Genomic DNA, 20,763 nt, shown 5'->3' on the forward strand with positions numbered 1-20,763 from the left:
GGGAAACCGAGGCCCGAGGGTCAGGGTCCTGCATCTGGAAGGCAGCTCTGCTGTCCCCCTCCTGTGCTCTCTCCACTGGACGCCAGGATCTGGGTGGACTGCACGGCCACGACTTGGGGGTTCTGCTGCGTCCTCCTCTGTGGCCTCCCTCCCTCGTATTCAACCAGCGGCCCCAGGTGAGGCGACCGACCTCTGGCTGCAGGGGTGGACGTGTGGTCAGTGTGGCCATCGGGGCGTTCCACCTTCTCTGCCCAGTGTCGGGGTCAGGGCTGGGTACGGGGGGCTCCAGCCGGAGCCTTTCTGGGACTGGGTGGGAAGCGCTGTTTTGGGGAGCTGCAGCCTGGGAGTTGTAGAGCTTTCTCTGCCCCCACGGCAGGAGGCCTGGCCTGAGACGGGCCCACGCTGAAGGACACAGGCCGCGTTGCTCTGATACTGTCACTTGGGCACCTGGATCCAGCCCTGCCTGAACAGGTTGGTCCCTAAGCTGACGCGTGGGTTTTGGTCACTCACTACCTAGGGGCGCTGGGTGACACCTCAATTAGACAGAAGGGAACAGGGTGGACAAAGCCCAGAGGCGGGACAGACCAGCGGGTTCCCGAGTCCCCAGTTCCTAGCAGGGAAGTGTTGGCAGCCAGGAGGAGAGGCCACCGTGTGAGCCCCCACACCCGTTCCTCCCTCTTCTGAAACCATCTGGGAAGAGAAGCCTCCCCCAGGCAATCCTCTGGCCTCCTCGTCTCCCTCCCCACCTCTGTGAGCGGTGCCACAGGACCCAGTCTGACCAATGAGGGCCCATATGGGACTGTTGGAAGCCCTCAGGAAGATGAACTCTCCATTGGAAATGCTGAGCTGGAGGGAGGCAGTTTACAGGCACCGTCTTTGTTGCTACGTGGGAGAACTTAGGTGGGAGTGAGACACATCCCTCACCATGTCATCTGAGCCCCTGGATCCAGCCGCACCTGATGATATTTGGGTCCCCAGATGTACCAGCTTATGAACCACTAAATCCCCAGTTAATCCCTCAACTGTCTTGGGTTAGGTTTCTGATTCTTGCCATCAAAAGAGCCCTTGCTTGAATCTAGAGAATTTGAACCATGTTTATAGGGTCTTTTTTTTTTTTTTTAATTTACCTCTAGTCCAAAATCAGTCCTGGCTGCATTTTCCACTCTGCATTTAACTGGGGCAGAAGGGAAGGACCAAGGGCGTGATGTCAGGACCCCGGTGTTGAGAGCAAAGCCAGGGCTGTCAGGTACTCACTGTAGGAAGGGATTCCGTAGGCTTGTGCCGGAGGCGGGTAGGCCGTGTAGGGGACAGCCTGCTGGATCCCCCCGCCGTACTGTGTCTGGCCGTAGGCCGCCATGGCGGTGGGAGGCTGGCTGGGCAGGCCACGGGAGCAAGGCCTGTGTGGAGGGAGAGAAGCTGAATCTCCTGGCCTGGCCCAGCAGCCCTTCCCACCACCTTTCCTGGGGTATTAGCTCTTCTCAGGGAAGAAGTGGGTTACGTGTCCATCAAATCTCACTTCATTTTCCCCCTCCTGGGAATCAGGAAGACTGATTCCCCTGTTGCCCATGCAGTCAGATCAACCCATGGTGGGTTCCACCCAGCCACATGAGGGCAGTTATACTGTAAGCCACTCCCAGGTATGGCCAAGGGCCCACCCCCACCCCTTGCACTTCCTGCTCTCTCTCCTCTTTTGGTAACAAAGGTGGAGGGCAAATTTACAAGGGCAAAGTCATGATCTGGGAAAACCTGTGTCCCTGAATTGGCTAGTGGAGGAGGCTGCCCCAGAGTTTCACCGGATCCATGCTGGACCGGATGTGAGTAACCAAAAGCAAACAAGCCAATAAACAAAAACAAAAACGAAAAAACAACCAACCAAATCCCCCAAACCTTTGTCATGTGAAACCACTGAGACTTCAGGGTTCGCTGCTTGTTGCAGCAGAACCTATCCTACCCTGACTATCCATCTAACTGAGATACCTTCCCAGCTTCAACAGAGCTGCCAATCAAGATGTCCTGCTCATAGTCAAGGGGTGGGACAGGGTGAAGGTCAGCCAATCAAACTGCCCTGAGAGTGCAATAGTTACACTCTGAAATGTCTGTCCTTCCATTTCCTATCTCGTGGGTCCCTGAAGCTGTCCTGCACTGGATCTTTCTCCAGGCCCAGCTGTAAGGGCTGGGCTTTCAAGGGCCACTCCCCAAGACCTTTGTGATATTGTGACTGCCACCAACCACCGTGATCTTACGTGGGCTGGGAATCGTGTCACCTAGGCCTGGTGTGTGCTTTTGATCTCATCTAATGCTTCTAGGAACTCTTTGTAAATGGAGCCCTTACAATTCCCATGTTAGAAATGAAGGAATCAAAGCTTGGAGACCTGCAGAAGTGAATGAAGACCTAGAGAGAGATGACCTAGAACTTCAGACCTGGACGACTCTGACGCGTCACCACCCCATCCCCATTTCACAGATCACAAAACAGGCAGAGGGAGGCCAAAAACACGCCAGAAGCACACAGTGGGTACAGACTGCGACCCTGACTCTAGAACACGCCCCAAACTCTCTGCCATGTGGCCCCCGCAGGCCAGAGCAGGGGACTGGGGGCGCGTGTCTATCGTACTCAGTGCCCACGCCCCCATCTGGCTCCACTGAGGTCACCTCCTGTCACCCTAGGTAAAACTTGTCTGGGTCCAGATTTATTGTTTATACAGACGTAAAATCTGATTCTCCCACATATGGAGCCTCGTGGCAGGAAGTAAGATGGACACAAAGTCGGTGCGATGATAGAAGACGTCCCCCTCCCTGCTTTCTTCTTGACTCTCCCCCTGTGATAAAGGTTTTGGGGGAACTTTCTCTGAAACGCACAGGGCACTCATTTGAGCCATGGTTGGCAGAACCAGTCCCAGAGGGCTGTCACCTGTGCGCGTCCTGCCCTGTGGGGCCTGGCGGCCACACCCTGCGGGCCAGGCTTCCTTCCCGTGGAGGTCTTATCGGAGAAGCCTCCGAAGCGCCCCTTAGAAGAGGAGTAGGAGGTGGAATCCAAGACGATGCTCCACTCCCATCCAGGCCGATTTAAACGACTTGAATTAAACTGGGGCTAAAGTTAAAACCCAGAGAAAGGGTGGGGACGTGCTCTAGCGGGGGCCTTGAAAACCTCAGGGGACTTCTACTACCTACGCCTCAAAGGTGACGGGAAAGGCAGGTGACGGAGCCTTCCGTACACTGGTCCTCCATGGGAAGGAAGGAGATCTCTGGATGCTGAGGAACGCACCATCTGGCCCCAGGGACACGTGGACACCTGGCCAGCCAACTCAGGGCTCGATGCACAGCCAAAGACTGGGACTGGCAGCTCCGAGGGTGGGCAGCAAGCAGAGGGCCCTGGGCACCTCACTCTGGGGCACTTAAGGCCCTGGGCTGGGAGCTGGTCCCCTGCTCTGTCCCCACTAGACTGAAGCCCTCCGAGGGCAGTGACTGTGTCTCCGTCTCCGAGTCCCAGATTTGGTACTGAGGGGAGTTGGGCGGATGCTAGAGAAGGAAGGGGCGGGGGAGGAAGGAGAGAAAGACAGAAGAGAGGAGGGGGAGGAGGAGAGGTCTGGAGAGAAAGAATGGGGGGATGGGAGGAGTGAGGAAGGAGAAAGAGGTGGGGCGGAGGGAGGCAGGGCAAGAAGGAGCCAGGCGAGGACGAGGACGAGGACGAGGAGGAGAGGAAGAGGAGACACCAGCGGCGCTCCCAGACCAGGGCCCAGGCCCCACTTCCCGGGTGGGCTGCTGGACCGCCCCCTTGTCCTGAGGAGGTGGCTGAGAGCCGCGCTGGGCTTCCTGTCCAGGAGACCTGCTGCAGCAGGAGCCCTCTCCCAACCTCACCCCCAAGGAACAGGGAGAGTGAGCGGGGGACACACTCACCTGGCAAAGAGCTGGGACACGCTCGGAGAGGCCGGTTTGGTGACACCTGAGGGGAAGAGAGACATTGGAGGGCTTAGTGGCTGTGGGATGGGGACATTGTGCAGAGCATGTGAGTTCCAGGGCAGCTCAAGTGGGAGGCGTTGAGGCCGGGACTCTCCGCCGGGAAGGCTCATCCGAGGGCGACAGGGTAGCCCTCTCCCTGGTGTGGCGGGTTCAGAAGGCTCTCTGGGTGCCCTCGTGTCCCTGTACTCAACGAAGGGTGACAAAGGCCTGTGGCAGCTCGAAGATCAGAGCAGAGTCCATGCCCCTGCACGGGGTACCAAGGCCACGCTGAGGTCAGAGAGAGGCCCGCCCTTGGACGGAGAGGGGACCTGAGCCCAGCAAGCGCGCGTTTCCACTCCTGGAGAGAACCCGCCCTGCCTCAGCTGCAGCCCGAGCCCCAGGGTGGCAGACGCTGGGCTCTGATTATTCCATTTCCCCTCTGCGGGTGACATCATCCAGACGTTCGTCCCTCCCCACTTCTGGTCCTTGGAGTTGGCTGATCACCTCCTGGGCTCCAGCTGGGACCAGCCTGCCTTCGGGCGCAAGCGTCCTGCGTGCATCGGGCAGCCCCGGGAGACCCTGTGCGAGAGGCGGCGCAGGGGAGAACGGAGCTGGGAGAGGAGTCTGCCAGAGGACAATTTGCAAGTGGACAGTTCACCTGGGGGCATTTTGGGGCTACAGCATCTCTAACAACCAGCGCGATGTGCTCTGGGCAGAGTCTGGTGAAGTCCTAGAGGGTGGGTCTAGCGACGGGGCCCCCCCTGCCACCACACCTACACCTGCTGGGGTTGCCGGCCTGGGCCCCAGGCAGGGCCCTAAGCCTCGCTCGGCCTCTGAGCTGGAGACCAGCTTGCACTCCCCACTCCACCCTTCTCAGCTCTGAGGCTTTGTGGGGCTGCCTCCATCTGGGGCCTCCGAGGCCTCCTGTGCAGCGGGGCTGGGAATGCTGCACGCGCATGCGTGAGAAGAGGTGACGGTGAAGGTGATATCTAGGTGATGTCCATCGCACAAACTGGGTGCTGGTTACGCACGTGCCCCACCCTCCGCATTACCTTACCTGGATTAATAGTTTAATCCTTATAAACGCCCTATAAGAAGGGTACAGTCGTGCCCAGGTGCAGAGCGGAGGCTCAGAGAGTCTGAGGAGCTCACCCGGGGCCACACAGAGTGTAAGCCGCGGAACCGTGATCTGAAGCCAGGTGGCCTGGCCTGAGGTCCCAACCGCGGACCCTGCGGCTGGACGGCAGCCTCATGGTAGAGCATTCCCCTGGGAGCTGACTAGGAGCCAGCCTGGGTCAGAGGTGTAGGTGCCTGACCCACTTAGTCCTCACAGCAGGGTGACAGGGAGGCAGTGTCCCTGTCCCCTCCGCACAGAGAAGCTGGGGCTTCAGAGGTGAAGGGCCACGGGTGGGGGGGGAGTCCATGCCTGTCACCACCCCCTCCCAGCTGAGTCAAGTGCTGTTGAGCCCCTAAGCGCTGGACCAGGGGGCTCCTTAGGTCCATCTAGAGAGACAGGGCTGGAGGGTAAATGGACAGGTCTGGTTTAGTTCACAACAGTCAGCGGCTCGGCCCAGAGTGAAACGGTCCGTCTTCCAACAGAGGTGAGTGTGTGCGCACGCGGAACGAGGGTGTCAAGATGTGTTTATTACAGGTCACACTGAACACAGCCGAGCAGGCAAGGGCGTGCCCAGTGCCAAGGAGCCCTGGCACCCAGCAAGCACTCCCTCCCCTCGGCCCGCGCCCCAGGCAGGGCCCCCACATCGTCCCTTCCTCCTGGTCCCCAGGACCAGGGCACTAACCGTCTCATTCTAGGTGGAAGCTCCTGACTCGGTATGTTTAGCAATAAATAAGTTACTGAATTAAACATCTTGAATGTTTTCCTTAATAAACATGTAAATATTCACAAAAATCCAGATCTGTAGCAGCGGCATTCCTATGGGCGCAGGCGAACTCGGCTTCGCTTCCAGGAACGGGAAGCAAGCTTGCTCTCTCCAGGGGATCTGTCCCCGCTGCTCTGAACCATGCCCCCCCAGCCTCCCTCTGCCCCCTCCCTACGCCCCTCTGCACCTGGCACGGCTCCCCTTCCCCCCAGCAAGGGAGAAACTGGCCCGGTGAGCGCAGGGCTTTCCTTTTGCAGACTGCGCCAGTGTTTAAAGAAGACTCCGCGTGTTCTCTGCGGTGACCTGTTGAGCCTCTCCATCCCAGGACACCTAGGGGACAGGGGAGCTGGAGGGCAGAGCGCTGTCTGGAAGGGCCCTCTCTCCCTCTGGCTGGGGTGTGGACTCCCCTGAGGGTCCCCACAGCTATCTAAGCGCCTTCCCGACAGTGGAGACCCCAGGCTCAGTGGGAGCAGCACCCGTCTGGGGCCGGGCAGGCGGAGGTGAGCTGTGTCGGTGCCCCTGGACGGGCCACGGCGGACTCACACTGCAACAGGGAGGTCAACAGGGCGTCATCCATGACAACTCAGAGCGCAGCCCTGGTGCCCCGACCCCAACATGGCCAAATCTGTCCACTCCAAGCTTCCCCTTCACGTGCCAGGACAGCGAGCTCTCAGACGGGGAGGGCTAGCGCCCCCCACTGACTTCCGCTTCCCCCCAGCTTCCTGGGGCAGAGGAGGAGGGTCCACTAATCAGGCGGCAGAACCTCCGGGACCAGCTCATCCATTCACCCGTCGCCCACCTGTGCTGGCGTGGGCTGCTGTCATGGGAAGGCAGCAGGCTCCTGTCCTGTGGAGGCTCCTGTCTACGAATGAGACCTGATTCCAGTTACCATGAGGTGAGAAGGAAGGCAGCGGAGGCTGTGGCCCCGCACACCTGGGCCCTCCACATGCCCAGGGCCTCCTGGGACTAGCCAAGATGCAGACTGTGATCCTGGAGGTCACAGGGCTGGTGCTGCAGGCCAGCACCCTAGGCTGACCCAGGACCGCACATCACTAAGGTCACTAAGAAGCATCACGACTCTGGGTTCCTAGGAATAAATCTTCACCCAGAAACCACAAACTCTAAAGTATGTCGGGGTGAAGAAGGTAACACAGTGTCCCTTATCTGAACTGCTTGGAACCAGAGTATTCTGGGTTTTTCCAGATCTCAGAATATTTGCATATGCATACTATAATGAGACACCTCGGAGATGCCTTAGTCAGTTTTCCATCCTATAACGAAATGCCTGAGGCTGTTCATGTATAAAGAGAAAAGATTTATTTTGGCTCAGGGTTCTGGAGGTTCAAGACTGAACTGAACCTTATGGCTTTGGGCCTCTGGCAAGGGTTCCACACCATGATGGGAGTGCTCACCTCAGGTGCCAGGATGTGGAGAGGAGGAGGAGGAGGAGGAGACCCTGGAGGACATGCTGACCTGAGGACCCCCTGCTGGGCCCCACCTCCTAAGACCCCCAGTGCTTCCCCACAGATGGGCCTGAGGACCAAGCCTTTCCCACGTGCACCATTGGGGGACATTCAAAATCCTAATGGAGCAGGAGGGGACCCAAGACATTTAGGTTTCATGAACACCTTATACACAGCCTGAAAGTAATTTTATGTAACGTATTTAATAATTTCATGCATGAAGCAGTTTCATAGTGGAGAGTTTCTCACTTGGACGGGTCCTCGTCTGCCCTCAAAAAGCTTCGGTTTTTGGAGCTTTTCAGACCAGGGTGCTCTACCGGCATAAAGGAGAAAAACACAAGATCCAGTTCATACAAGACACGACGGCTGGATTCTGTGCGGCACACACTCAGGTGTCACTTGCCTGAGGACATACACGGTCCATGCGTCCGTTCACATGTTCGGCAAGTGTTCACTGTGCACCTACTGTGGGCCAAAGCTATATATATATAGTTCAGTCTCATGACCTGCTGACTTAACCTCTGTCCAGAGAAAGCGGCAGGCCTCAGCGGTCAGCTTCAAGTTCAACTCCAGACCTGGCTCTGCAGCACTGGAGCTGTGCGACCCTGGGCCCGTCTCTCCCCCTCTCTGAGCCTCAGTTTCCTCATCTGAAACATGGGAAATGGCTCATTCCTGCAGAGGAGGCAGGCACCTTCGAGTGGCAACTGCTTCACAGGCGAGGAGCCACACTAGCCTCCCGCTCTCGGGGCCTGCTGAAGCCACGGCCATCTGTGCACCTGCTCTGCACCTGCGCAGCCTTCCTGAGCTCACTGGGCCACGGAGAAGCTAAAGGTTCTGAGCAGCCACCCTGTCACCCTGTCACCCTGTCACCCACTGGACCCCTGGGCCAACGCCTGACCCACCCCCAGAGAGCGGAGGGGCCTCCAGGCAGTGCAGCCTGGAGGCAGATCCTGCCAGCAAGGTGACATCTATCAAGGGAGTCATTTCCTGTCCCTGAGAGCGTGGTCGAGTCACTGTGACACCAGGGACAGCGATTTGAAGAGCGTGGGACCAGGTCCAGCAGCACGTGCCCCAATTCCGACTCTGCCTCTTGTGCGCCTGAAGACGTCCTTTGTCCCTTGTGGTGGCTGAGGACAGAGGGATGAGGTGGCATCTCCCATGTGTGACGATTTTAGGGGACCCGCCGAGAGAAGCCCTTTCCTGAAGTCTCCAGCTCATCTTCACGTGGGCAGCGGGCACGAGGCCCGCCCGGTCGTTTCTGGAAGTGATTGAAGTCATGCTCTTGAAGTGACCTTCTTTCTAGGGGCTGCTGAAGACTTATTCATCAGTGGGCAGTTGGGATGTCCCAATCCTGGAGTCTGGGGTGACCAGGTGAGGAGGAGTGGCCTGGGGGGGACTCCCAGAGGGCAGCGCCCGCCCTCAGCCACGGGGTCTGCCGTCCTCAGGCTCCAGCCCAGCTCCCCGAGTGGCCCTGGTGTGAGGCCCTGCGAGGCCAGCCTGGGAGCACTGTGGGGGCCCAGAGAGGGGCGGGCCGGGCCCAGAGCTCCCCAGGCAGGACCCCGACAGAGCCCTGGGTGGCTGGACGAGAGGCACCGAGCTCCACCAGCCTCAGGCTGGAGCCGGCCAGACTGAAGCTGAACATGGGGCCGGGGGAGGCCCAGGGAGGGGGAGGCCCAGGGAGGGGGAGGCCCAGGGAGGGGCGGGAGCAGGGTTCCACCTGCCCTGAAACACTTAATGAGCTTAGGGCATCTTTTGAAAGAGAAAATTCCTCCCATTCAGCAGCTGGCTCTTAGCACCTCTGCCCGCCCCCCTTCCAGAGGGGACAATTCAGTCCGATTTTCCCTTGAACAGTGATGACTGACAGGGCCTGTTCCCAGGTGGCTCCTGAAGCCGGGCGCCTGCTCCAGGCGGATTAGCTGCTTTCCCCCCCGTAACCACGGGCCAGGAAGTTCTCCTTATCTGTCCCTACAGACGTGAGAAGGCAGGGGACCTTAGCACTCCACCAGGACTCACAGCCAATAGGAACCAGAACTGTCTGTCATGACCTCCCTGTGCCTCCCCGTCCACCCGTCTGTCTCCGCGTCCGCCCATCCATCCATCCTCAGTTTGCCTAGTCTCTGCTCTACTGCGACCTGGGCACTAAGTCCTAGCTGGACGGGAAGAGGAACTGAAATCCACGTGCAGGATGGGAATGTCGTCTGTGTCGGGAAGGACCCGGTGCCCAGGTCAAGGACTCTCAGCCCTGGTGCTCAGCCGACTTGGCCGGAAGGTTCACCCTGACCAATCAGACCAGGGGCTGGGATCCAGGTGTGACTATTAAACACAGAAAGACAGACACTCCCCAGGTGACTCCAAGACGCAGCCAAGTTTGAAAAGCACGACTGGAAACTGGTTCTCAAAGTGGGATCCCGGGGCCAGCCGCACGGTTACCTGGGACCTGATGGCAGTGCGCGTTCGGGGACCGCCCAGATCTTGGCAGTCAGAGTCTGGGGGAGGATCAGGGGCTTTTGTGACGCACAGAGTTGGAGGGCCACCGAGTTAGGGCCTTGCTGTTCAGGGCACGGCTGATGGACAACATCGTGGGAATCACCTGGGAGTCTCAGGCTGGGTCAGAACCCCCAGTTCCGCAGGGTACCCTACTGCACTCCCGAGGGGCTCTAGAGTCTCCCAGCGTCGAGCACCCTGCACGGTCTTTGCCAGGTCCTGTCCTGAAGTCCTTCCTAGCCTGGGTCACTCCCTGCCGTGTCCTGCTTCACTTCTTCAAAGAAACCCCCCCGACCTTCCTTATTTGACCTTCCTTATTTGACCTTCCTTATTTGACCTTCCTTATTTGACCTTCCTTATTTGCTTCAAGATTCAGTACTTGCCCCTGGGACTAGAACACAGCTCGGTTCCTCTTCCCAGCCGCCATCCCAGGGCCTGGCCCACACAGGCATTTAGGAACTACCTTCTGAATTCATTATCCAGAAGAGGAGACTGAGGTTCAGAGAAGGGCAAGGAGTTGCCCAGGTTCCCACAGTGAGCGAGCGGTGGCCAGGAGGCACACGTGGCTTGGGTGACTGCAGACCCAAGTTATGTGCAGTGGCCACAGGGAGATGCAAAGAGCACGGGCAGGAGCAGAGTGCCCGTCCTTGGGGAGCAAGTCCCTGAAAGAGTCAGGGGTGGCCTGGTTCTCCTCTGGTCCAGTGCTTTGAGCAGGGCAGCCCGTCCACCTGGTGAAGCCCACGCCTGCAGGGACAGGGGTGAAGGAGGACGAGGGAGGACCAGGAGCTCCCTGTGGAGGCCCCGGAGTTACAGTGGGCAGGAGGAGAGGGGACCCCACGGTGCTGCGGGGCGACCCCAGATCTTCTCTGGAGAAACTGCGCCCCGTTCAGAAGGCAAAGCGATCAGAAGTCACGGGAAGAACCTGGTGGCCACTGCAGGGGTCAGCTGAGTGACCAGGGCAGGGCAGTCCTGTGCAGTTAAAGAAACAAAGGGGGCGGCGTCCCTTTGGAATGAGGGAGACACAGGCTGGAGGGCAACCCCGGCAACCTGTGACCTCTGCAGCCCGCGGAGCCTCAGGAAGTGCCCGCGTACGAAGGTGACCGCATAGCAAACCGCCTTCCCCGGCAAAGCCACAGGACGAGGTGACTGGCCATTCCAGGGGAGGGAGAAGCCAAGATGGCCTGGTGTGGAAGGGGACATCGGGGCTACTTTTTCAGGGACTGTGCATATATCACCCGGGGCCTTGGAGACTGATTCATCTTAAAAGAAAAAAGAAAGGCGAAGAAAGGCCTCCCGGTGGGGGACAGCAGGTGCAGAGGCCCGAGGCAGACAGCTTTCCACTTACACCAAGGAAAGAGGGCCCAGCCAGTGGAGGGGGGGAGGGGGGAGGCGGGCAGACAAGGGGAAGGACTTCCATCCTCTTCTGTCCTCTTCTCCGTCTTTCAACTCAGGTCACCTTTGAGGTCGGGGGATAACTGTCCTCTCGAACAGGTGGGGCAGTCCTGTGCCTACTCACCCAGGACACAGGACTGATCACAGGGGTTGCTTGATTCAGAGGAGGACACTGAGCAGGCTCCAGCACTCACCTGTCCCCCAGGGGGGCAGGCGCTTCGCACTCAGGCTACAAGTGGGTGGACATCATGTCCCAGGGGACAGTGAGAATCGAGGTCCAGATGGGGCCCCCAACTTGCCTGAGATTGCTGGGCTGGGGACCGCAGGGCTGGGAGTCAGAGGCCCCTCCCCCGGCAGCCCAGGGCCTTTCCTGTCCCCAGAGGCTATGAACAGAGGACAGTGTCACAGTGCTCTAAGTTGACTTGTGTCTCCACTCAGGAGGACAAGGACACCGCCTTTGAACAGGGCTAGGTCATTCCTCTCCAGCTCTCAAAGAGACAGAGCTGTTTACATGCTCCAAAGCCCCAGGAGAAGGAGGGTGTGTCCTCTGCCACCCACTTCTGGCCTGAGAGCCCAAACCCTCTCGGTGGGACTTCCAGGAAGGTTGTTCCGGCTTCATGACCCGTATGCAAAGGGAAATGTCATGTCCTGGTGACAGCAATGATCACTCATGGAAGGCTTTTTGCTTAAAAGCAAATTCCTTGTGACCTTATACTCCAGTAGACACGTTTGTGCCCATGAACCGTCATCAAACACAGTGAAAGAGAAAGAGCCGGGGGTCTCAGAATACCAGCAGCAAATCCCAGAGCTGCCCAATAAAGGGTTAAGCCCAGCACTTGGACTTGTTAGCTTAGTGCCTTCTGCCAACCTGAGCTCCACCAGGAAGGCCTCAGAGCCCAGCAGAGCCAACAATCGCTAGTATTGTTCTCCTGAAAACTAGTCTGGCTGCATCATTTGCCAATAAGTTTTTAGACAGCTTGATCTCTCCTCTGCTTCCTTGACTCCAACCCGACCTGAAAGCAAAGGGCCAACGAGTCCTTGTCCTATGTCAAACCCCTGTGAACAAAGCGCAGGCCGGGACCTGGAGATGGCAGAAGAGACGGGAGGACACAGCTCAGAGCCACAGCCCCAAGGGCCACGCCCAGGGCTGGGCCTGGAACAGCCCGGAAGCTGGCTCTGGTGTGTGGCAGTGCGGGGAACCCCAGGACCGAGACTGCGAGAGGACGCTCGGGCACCAGCGTGCACACCTGTCCCCGGAAGGATGGCACACAATGGCAGTGACGTGTGCCAAAGTATTGATCTGGGGACACCGTGTAAATGACAGCAGGGGATGGGCCCTAGGGGCGGTGGCTCGGGGACGTGCAGGTGGGTCCCTCACCAGCGAGCCCACCACCTGTCCGCCAAGCTCGAGCGAGAGGCCTACCTTCTGCGTCACTCAGGGCCCCCAGGGCGTCGCCGTCGCGGCTGAAGCTCAGGAGTTGCTGGCGGTGGCTGCTGACAGTGAGGCTGGGTGGGATCACTAGTTCTAGCATTTCCTGTACCTGCGAGGGGACAAAGGAACGTGACTTATTCATTAATCATGCATGCAAGAGCATGAATATCAAGGCTGATTAACGCCCCCCCAGCCTTCTTAGGAACCCCACGTTATAAAAATGCACTGACTTTCATCCAAGGGAAACGAGGAATCGAAATGAGGTACCTGGTCCCCGGAAGAGCTCACCCGCCTGATTAAACGTCCCCTCCCTCCTACTGGGCTTTGCCATTAGAAGAATGACATCCAGGCCTCTCCTGCGGGGCTGTGTCATCGGGATGGAGGGCAGCGAGCTCTGGGGCTTCCTGGGGCAGGCGGACAGGGCGCTGGGGTTGGACAGAGGCTCGGGGTGGGCTTGGACGCCCGGTGGCTAGGACGGGTGTCATTCACACAGGTGCAGAGAGGCGGAGGCGGGGTCTGGGTGGGAATGCATAACAAGTGCTTCCAGGCCTCTAGTGCCACAGCCCAGCTGCATGGCCCCTCCCAGGCAGGAGCTCACTGATTCCTGAGCTGCTCAGGATTGGAGGATGAGGGCAGGCCACAGGGCCAAGTCACCTTGGGTCTCTCTCTTTTTGGTACCAGGGATGGAACCCAGGATGCTTAACCACTGAGCCGCATCCCCAGCCCTTTTTATATTTTATTTAGAGACAGAGTCATGCTGAGTTGCTTAGGGCCCTGCTAAGTTGCTGAGTCTGGCCTTGACCTTGCAATCCTCCTGCCTCAGCCTCCCGAGCTGATGGGATTACAGGTGTGCGCCAGGGCACCTGATGGACTTTCTCCCTTTTTGCTGAAAATGTCTCCAACTCCTGCGCCTGTCTGTGTCCATAGACTTTCCCACATTCCTGCCCACGTTGGGTGGAGAAATGAAGTTTCTAGTGAATGCACCAACATCACACTCAAGGGCTCGGCCACACCTGATATGGTTAGAGCTCAGGCAAGCAGCCTTCAGAGAGGGCGCGGCTTGCTGGGAGCACCGCATTAGCACAAGGTCACCCCTGCGTTAACACAGCACAACATGCGCTAGCCACGTGCAGATCAATGGCCCACGGTTCTAGACTCAGGTTTCGTCATAAAGAGGTCATGGATTTGGAGCGTTTCAATATCGTGAGCAAGTTACCAGAACAATCTAAAGCATGAGTTTTCTCATCTGGAAAATGATCGAAGTAGTTCCCTGACAAGGTCAAGATGAAGAGGTTAAGAATAAGTGATTAAAGCATGTGAAGAGAGGCACCACCTGGATGCCATCCACTGCCACAGGAACAAGCTGGGACAGACAGAGTGGTCACGGAGTGAAATACAACACAGCAGAGAAAAGGACTGACCCAGCTCTTCACAGATGCCAACCGAAGCCAGAGCCCAGCAGAGGCAGAAGGGCACTGGGTGGGATCCTGTTTCCACAAAGGCCAAAGCCACAAACTCACATTCTGTGCCACTGAGGGACACGCTGCACACGAGGAAGGGGTAAGTGATGCAGGAGCGTAGGACACCAGTTTCAGGAGAAGGTCTGGGGGATGCGATTTGGGAAGTGGTGCCCTGGGGGCTCCCCCCGAGTTCATGCAGTGTGAGTTCTGGGGTTGCCGTGAACTGGGGCCCATGGGCCCAGTCCAGCATATGCCACCTGTTTCTGCACACTCATGAGCTGAGTGTGACCTTCACGTTTTTTAATGGTTGAAAAAAATCAAAAGAAGGATCCCATTTCGTGACACATGAAAATGTGGTAAGATTCTGATTTCAGCGTCTGTGGGTGAAGCGTGATCAGAACACACCCTCCTGTTGGGTTTGCTGTCCTGTCTGTACCTTCACGTCGCAGCTCCTGGGCTCAGTCGTTTTGACAGAGCCCACATGGGCCTCACAAAGCCGAAGACATTTTCTATCTGGCAAGAAAGACGTGCCACGTCCTGGTTCAGCGTATCATCAGGCTCTGGGTAGAACACTACTGCATGGCTTACTGTGCATCTTCGCAGGCCTGCGACACTTAATTGCCTACCGTTATTAATTACTATTGTTATTATTATTGTTATTATTCTGGGGATGGAACCCAGGGCCCATGCATGCGAGGCAAATGCTCTTCCAGTAAGACACAGCCCCAACCCCTAAGGAGACAGCTTTTTTTTTTAAGGCAACACTTATCCCAGGAAACACGCACGGGTTAGTCCAATGCGGGAGTTCCACATGGATCAGCTTCTAGTGCTCATAACTTTACATGAGCTAATAATGTTGGCTCCTAGCGATCCCAGGTACACGGGCAGGCTGGGTACCATTTCCCTCAATGCCACCGGGCAGGGCGGGATGAGGCCGGTGTCCTGTTTCTTTTAGACCCAAAGCATGTGGTCTGGTGCAGGGCAAAGGGCAGACAGGGAATCTGCTGCCAGATCATAGGTGCCAGAAATTTGTGTTTTATCCAAACCCACTCCCTTCCTTCTTTTGAGTGTGTGCAAATACTTTAAAGTTAAAAAAGAATCTGAGGGCTGGGGATGTGGCTCAAGCGGTGGCGCGCTCGCCTGGCATGCGTGCAGCCCGGGTTCGATCCTCAGCACCACATACAAACAAAGGTGTTGTGTCCGCCGAAAACTAAAAAATAAATATTAAAATTCTCTCTCTCTCTCTCTCTTTAAAAAAAAAAAAAAAAGAATCGATGTAAACTTCAGCACTGGTCTCCAGACAGCTGGACGCTATGGCTCTGGGAAGCGAAGGCAGTGAACTGTCAGTCAAAGTCCAGATCCAGTTAATAACAGAACGAGGGGCCGGGCTGGGGCTCAGTGGCAGACACTTGCCCACCATGTTCGAGGTCCTGGGTTTGATCCTGGGTTGGCACCACATGGAAATAAATGAATAAAACAAAGGTCCATCATCATCTAAAACCAAAAACCAAAAACCCCAAATGAATCGTTTCTACCCCCTGAGGTTTAAAAAAATATTTGAAGTCGTTGCCAATATTTTTAAAAATAAGGCAGTTTCACATAAAAATCTGTATTTTAAACTTGAAAATGGAAGACAATTGCCAGAATCCAGCCTGGCAGCCGCGGGCCGGAGGTGACCAGCAGTGGCCCCACGGCTCCCTACTGGTGACACCGGACCCTCTCCTTCCAGTCGTAGGACCTCCTCCTGTCCCATCTGTGATGGAGACCCCTGGCATATGCATTTTCACAGAAGCCTTCCAAGGGGAGAGACAGCAGCAGGACACTCCCAGCCTCTGTCACGGGCTTCTTTACTGAGTGCTCCTGTCACCCCGGGAGCCCTGGGCCCAGCCGGCCTCTGTTGGTTTTGCAGCAGGTCGGGAAGGTGTGGGAGGTGAGCTCTGGGAGGGAGTGAACGCTGACAAGCCGGTGCGCATCCCAGTCCCTCGCCCAGGATCCTGAGGCCAAGCCAGGGGGAAGCATCTCCATCCCCCACGGCAGCAGGCGCAGAAGCTGGCTCATCCCGTCATCTACAGCTTGTGCCGGAGGGCAGAGGAAGAAAGGGACAGAGGGAAAGAGGGACAGTCGGCAGGAAGTCCTTATGTCCAACAGGATTGTTAAAAATTCCTGCTGATCTTCATTTTCACCCCCCCCCCCTTGGCAGCGGCTCTAATGTGTTAGATATGTAAATGTGATGCTTTATGTGTGGCCTGTGTTTTAATTTACATGTTCATTAGGTTTTTTGTTTTCAGTGTGCACCGTCAGTTTTAAATGTGTGTCTGTGACGTGTGCATATATTTAATGCGTACGCACGTCTAGTCTATGTGTTTAAGCGTGTGCGTGGATACCTGCCGGATGGAGAGCTGGCTTCTAGCTAAGGTTTTTTACCAACTCCATTAAATTCACGCATTGCCCGCATGGGTAGCCAGGTGGCCTGCCTCCCCCAGCACCCTGAATAATGCTGCAAAATAAATATCCTCGTTTATCTGCATGACAAGTTTTGGGGTGCTTCTGCTCATATCATTCACCCTTGTCTGGTTTTCTTGTTCATTTGTGGGGGCGCCTTGCGTTCGCTCATTGTTGGCTTCAGATGTCATCGATTTCTTTTCTTAGTCTTTCATCTGACTGTTTTCTTTTAATTCTGATGTCTTTCGTGATACAAAACCAAAAAAATCATTCAATGTCTTCCCAATAGTTACTTGATTTCTTTTTTTTCTTCCTTTCTTTCTAGGTATAAAAAAAAAATCTTTCTTTATTCCTGAGATTTGAAAATTGGTCCACGTTAAGCTATTCCCTTAGAACTTCACCCTTCCTATGTAAATCTTGATTCATCTGAAGTTTTGCCTTTTAGGTGGTTTAAAGTAGTATCGTTCTCTAATATCTGGGAAAATTCAGATAAGCACTTTCCTGACTCACCTCCCGGCTGACAGAACACCTTGGATTTCTAGTGCAATGGCACAATCATGATCAGAAACAAAAGCTGTGGGGACAGTTTTAAGCCCTGGAAGATGACAGACCAGGACCTGGAGGCCCAAATCCCAGAGGGGGAAGTGGGTTGGGTGCAGTCGGTCCCCACTCCTTCCCTCCAGACCGTCGCCATTGTCTAAGCAAAGAGTGACAGCGTGGCTTTCCCCTGGCCTCAGGACAAGGCAACTCGTCACCAGGAGGGGAATCCCGGGGTATGAGGACCACAGAGGTGGGGACCATCTTGCTCCCAGCTGGTGCCACAGAGGCAGAGGCTGGGTCTAAGCTGGGTGGGGGGAGGCAGAGGAGCCAGGCAGAAAGGGGGTGCTCAGCCAGGACCAGCAGAGCTTCTGGCAAGTCCCCAAGACCAGGGGACCAAACCGGAGTTCACGGCCCCCAGGATGAGGAGGCTTAGGTGAGACCTCCAGCTCTCAACTGAGACCCCCGAGGGGTTATCTCCTTGGATTAAAGGTGAACAAACAGATCTTGGTTTGTGTCATCTTAAGCTCATATTGGAGCAAAGCGATTTGCCTCTACCGTCGCCATTTGCCAAAAGAAAAGTCACTTTTCTTTTGGGAAAGATGTCATCTTCTAGTCCCTAAATTTCTTTCATCTTCCACAGTTTTTCATTCATGATAAAAATGCCAGGAGACAGGACCAAGCACCCAAAACTAGACAGAAAAAACAAACAGATCCACACGAGGTTCAGACGGGAGTTGTCAAACCTGGGCTGCCCACTGTCTGTGACATCGGGACCAAGAAAGAGGATGTGAGCCCGAGAGTGCTACCAGAGAATCAGATGGAAATTATAGAACTAGAAAATAAAACAACTGAAATTCAGAACTCCAAAGAGCAGCGGGACATTGGGCTGGCCTTATGAGAGAGGCCTGGTGAATGAGCAGGAGGGCTCAGAAAGGAGGTTGGGAAGGAGGCCTTAAACCACAGAAGAAACACGGGACACGGCGAAGGGTCGAAGTCTCCGAGATGGGAGCCACAACGGGGGGCAGAGGCGGGATAAGTAAAAACGCATATCTAGAGAAACAGACAGAGGCTTTCTAAGATGGATGAAGGACAAGAAGTTGGGAAATCCCAAGCAGGATAAATGCAGAGAAAAGAACCCCTCGGCACAGCACGGTCGAGGACACGTGCAAGGACATATTCATCTTCAAAGCTGGAGGGCTGTTGGGAGCACTGGCGTATGCTTGTAATCCCAGTGGCTCAGGAGGCCGAGGCCGGAGGACTGCAAGTTTGAGGCCAACTTAGCAAGGCTGTAAACAACTTAGTGGGACCCCGTCTCAAAATAAAAAGAGGGCTGGGGATGTGGCTCAGTGGTAAAGCACCCTGGGTTCCATCGCAATCCCACCCCCCCCCAACCGAAAGCAGAACAAAAAAATAATACGCCTGATAAGTGACTTTTTAGAACACATGGTGGAAACCAGAACATAGTAGGGTTTCACCTGCCAATTTGGACTCCAGGCCAGCAAAAAAAATCCTTCAAAAATGAAGACAAAATAAAAATGAGACAAACCATGATTGAGATTATTCTCCAACAGCAGACCTGCACTACAAAAGAATGTTCTAGAAGCATGAAAATTCAAAGAGCAACATGCATATGAAGAGGTCAAACCTAGTTGATATATTTTAGGATCTTGCATTTTTCTAGAAATGGTAAAGGTTCTAATTTATAGGAAACTTTCAGAAACATCAGGGATGCATATGATAATGTGTAGAGTAACCACTTAAAGTAATAAATGCAAACTTTTAATGTATACTTACGAGACTCTTTTTAATATAAATATATACAAAGATTAGAATCCCTAAATTGGGGGAAATCCATATGATACAAACATTAAACCAAAGGGAGCTGGCATTTAGTCCAAATGGACTTTAAAATAAAACCCATTATTAGAAATCGAGAGATTCAGAGCTGGGCACAGTGGCACACACCCATGATCCCAGGGGCTGCGGAAGGTGAGGGAGGAGGATCACGAGGTCTAAGCCAGCCCCAGCCATTGGGGAGGCCCTAAGCAATTCAGTGAGACCCTGTCTCAAAAGAAAATATAGAAAGGTCTGGGGATGTGACTCCGGGGTTAAGCGCCACTGGGTTCAATCTCTCGTAACCAAAGAGAAAAAAGAAATTTAGGGAATTAGAGAAACATGTGATGGTGATAAAAGAATCAACCCACCAAGATATAATAATTAGAATGTCCATCCTTTGCAAAATACAAATGCAAGATCTGAAATTCAAACACAGCAATCCCAACTCCTCATCCTTTGGAGGTGAACAGATAACACTAACAAAGCGAGTCAGTAAAAGTCAACAGGATTCCCACTTGAGAAGGTACCGAGTGCTCTTCCCTGCTGTCAGCCGCAGCTCCAAGTACCCACAAAGTAGAGGGATGTGAGTGGACAGCTCAGGGCAACCCGGTCGGCAGAGTTAGAAAAATCCTTCCAGAAATTCTCATCTCAGCCCCTGTTTTGCGAGCGCCTATTATGTGCTAGGCAATCATCCCGGTCGCTTTACGTTATCTCCTTGAATTCTCTCCCACCCCGGAGACGGAATGACGTGGCCACAGGACACACACTGAGGTCTCAGCACATTCCTGTCGGGTGCACTTACCCTGGCCCGCCCCGGGGATCTAAGAAGCAGCTTTTTGAATTTCCGCACGCAGTGAGAGTTGTGTGTTAGGAGTCATGTTGTTTTATTATTGAATTACAGGGGCAGTGCGGGAGGGACACTGATCTCTCGGGTGTTCTGAGGCCCCCGAGGGTCTTAACCTGGCCCTGATTATGGGGCTCCCCTTACAGAACAGGGAGGTAAACAGCTCACACTTGGGGAGCGTTTCCTCGGGGGCCAAGAGCTCTTTGCCAGCATTGGCTCCTTCCATCCTGTGAAGCAGGCAGGATGAGGAGACTGCGGTTCAGGGTGACTTGGCTCCTTCGTGGTGGAGCCAGGAGCCACAGCCAGGCAGCCGGACTCCAGGGCCTGGGCGCTTAACCATGGCTTCAGATAGACCTGGGTCAGACTCTGAATCCAGGGCCCGTGGGATCTGAAGTGACGGAACTGCCGGGTCAGAGCACTGAACCCGTCATCGTCCCCGAGGTTCACATCCTAGCTGCTGTCTCTTATGGCTGTAGCTCCCAGAGAGTTGACGGAACTTCTCTGAGCCTCAGCCATAAGGACAGAGAAAATCACAGCACCCTCCCGGCCCGGTCACCCTGAACATTGAGTCAGAAAGCACGTGGCCCGTGTGGTTATGGCGATCATACAGACGAGGCTGGGGACGCGCAGTCCATTCCGCCTTCCGGGTGGACTCTGGGGACTGACCTGGGCATCACAGTGGGAACCTGTGGTCTCCTGCAGTCTGGGGGAAAGCCTCCCGCCCCCCGCCCTTCTTCACAATTATTTGGAACAGGAGAGCAGCAGGGAGGGAGGGGAGAGACCCCCGGCTTTCCCAGAGTGGGCGAGAGGCCTTCGCTTCCCTTTATCAACGCGGGAGAGGCGGCCGGGGCGCGGGATTCATTTACCAAAGAAAAAGAAAAAGAAATTTCTGGCATTATTGCAAAACCCTGATATCTCAACGGCCTCAGGACAGCGCCAAGGGGGCGGGAAGGAAGGGGGGGAAGGAAGAGGCTTCGGAGCCCCCGCCCCCTGGCCTTCTGGGCCTGCTGCTGCGCTGGCCGCTGGCACCATTTGTTACCCTTGTCACCAC

General features: G+C 55.5%; 1 protein-coding gene across 1 annotated transcript in view; it reads right to left on the reverse strand.

The window, feature by feature from the left end:
• Positions 1-20,763, reverse strand: part of Eya2 (EYA transcriptional coactivator and phosphatase 2) — a 190,326-nt gene that overhangs the window by 115,624 nt on the left and 53,939 nt on the right. The window contains exons 2-4 of the mRNA XM_046433563.1: positions 12,582-12,699; positions 3,898-3,943; positions 1,255-1,397 (exon numbers count right to left, since the gene is read on the reverse strand). Coding sequence (XP_046289519.1) covers positions 1,255-1,397; positions 3,898-3,943; positions 12,582-12,690 — 298 coding nt within the window. The 5' untranslated portion in view covers positions 12,691-12,699. The remainder of the gene's footprint in view (positions 1-1,254; positions 1,398-3,897; positions 3,944-12,581; positions 12,700-20,763) is intronic.

This window comes from Marmota monax, unplaced genomic scaffold (assembly GCF_021218885.2).
Source record: "Marmota monax isolate L192 unplaced genomic scaffold, Marmota_monax_Labrador192_F-V1.1 WCK01_AAM20220418_F8-fsc00014, whole genome shotgun sequence".
NCBI lineage: Eukaryota > Metazoa > Chordata > Mammalia > Rodentia > Sciuridae > Marmota > Marmota monax.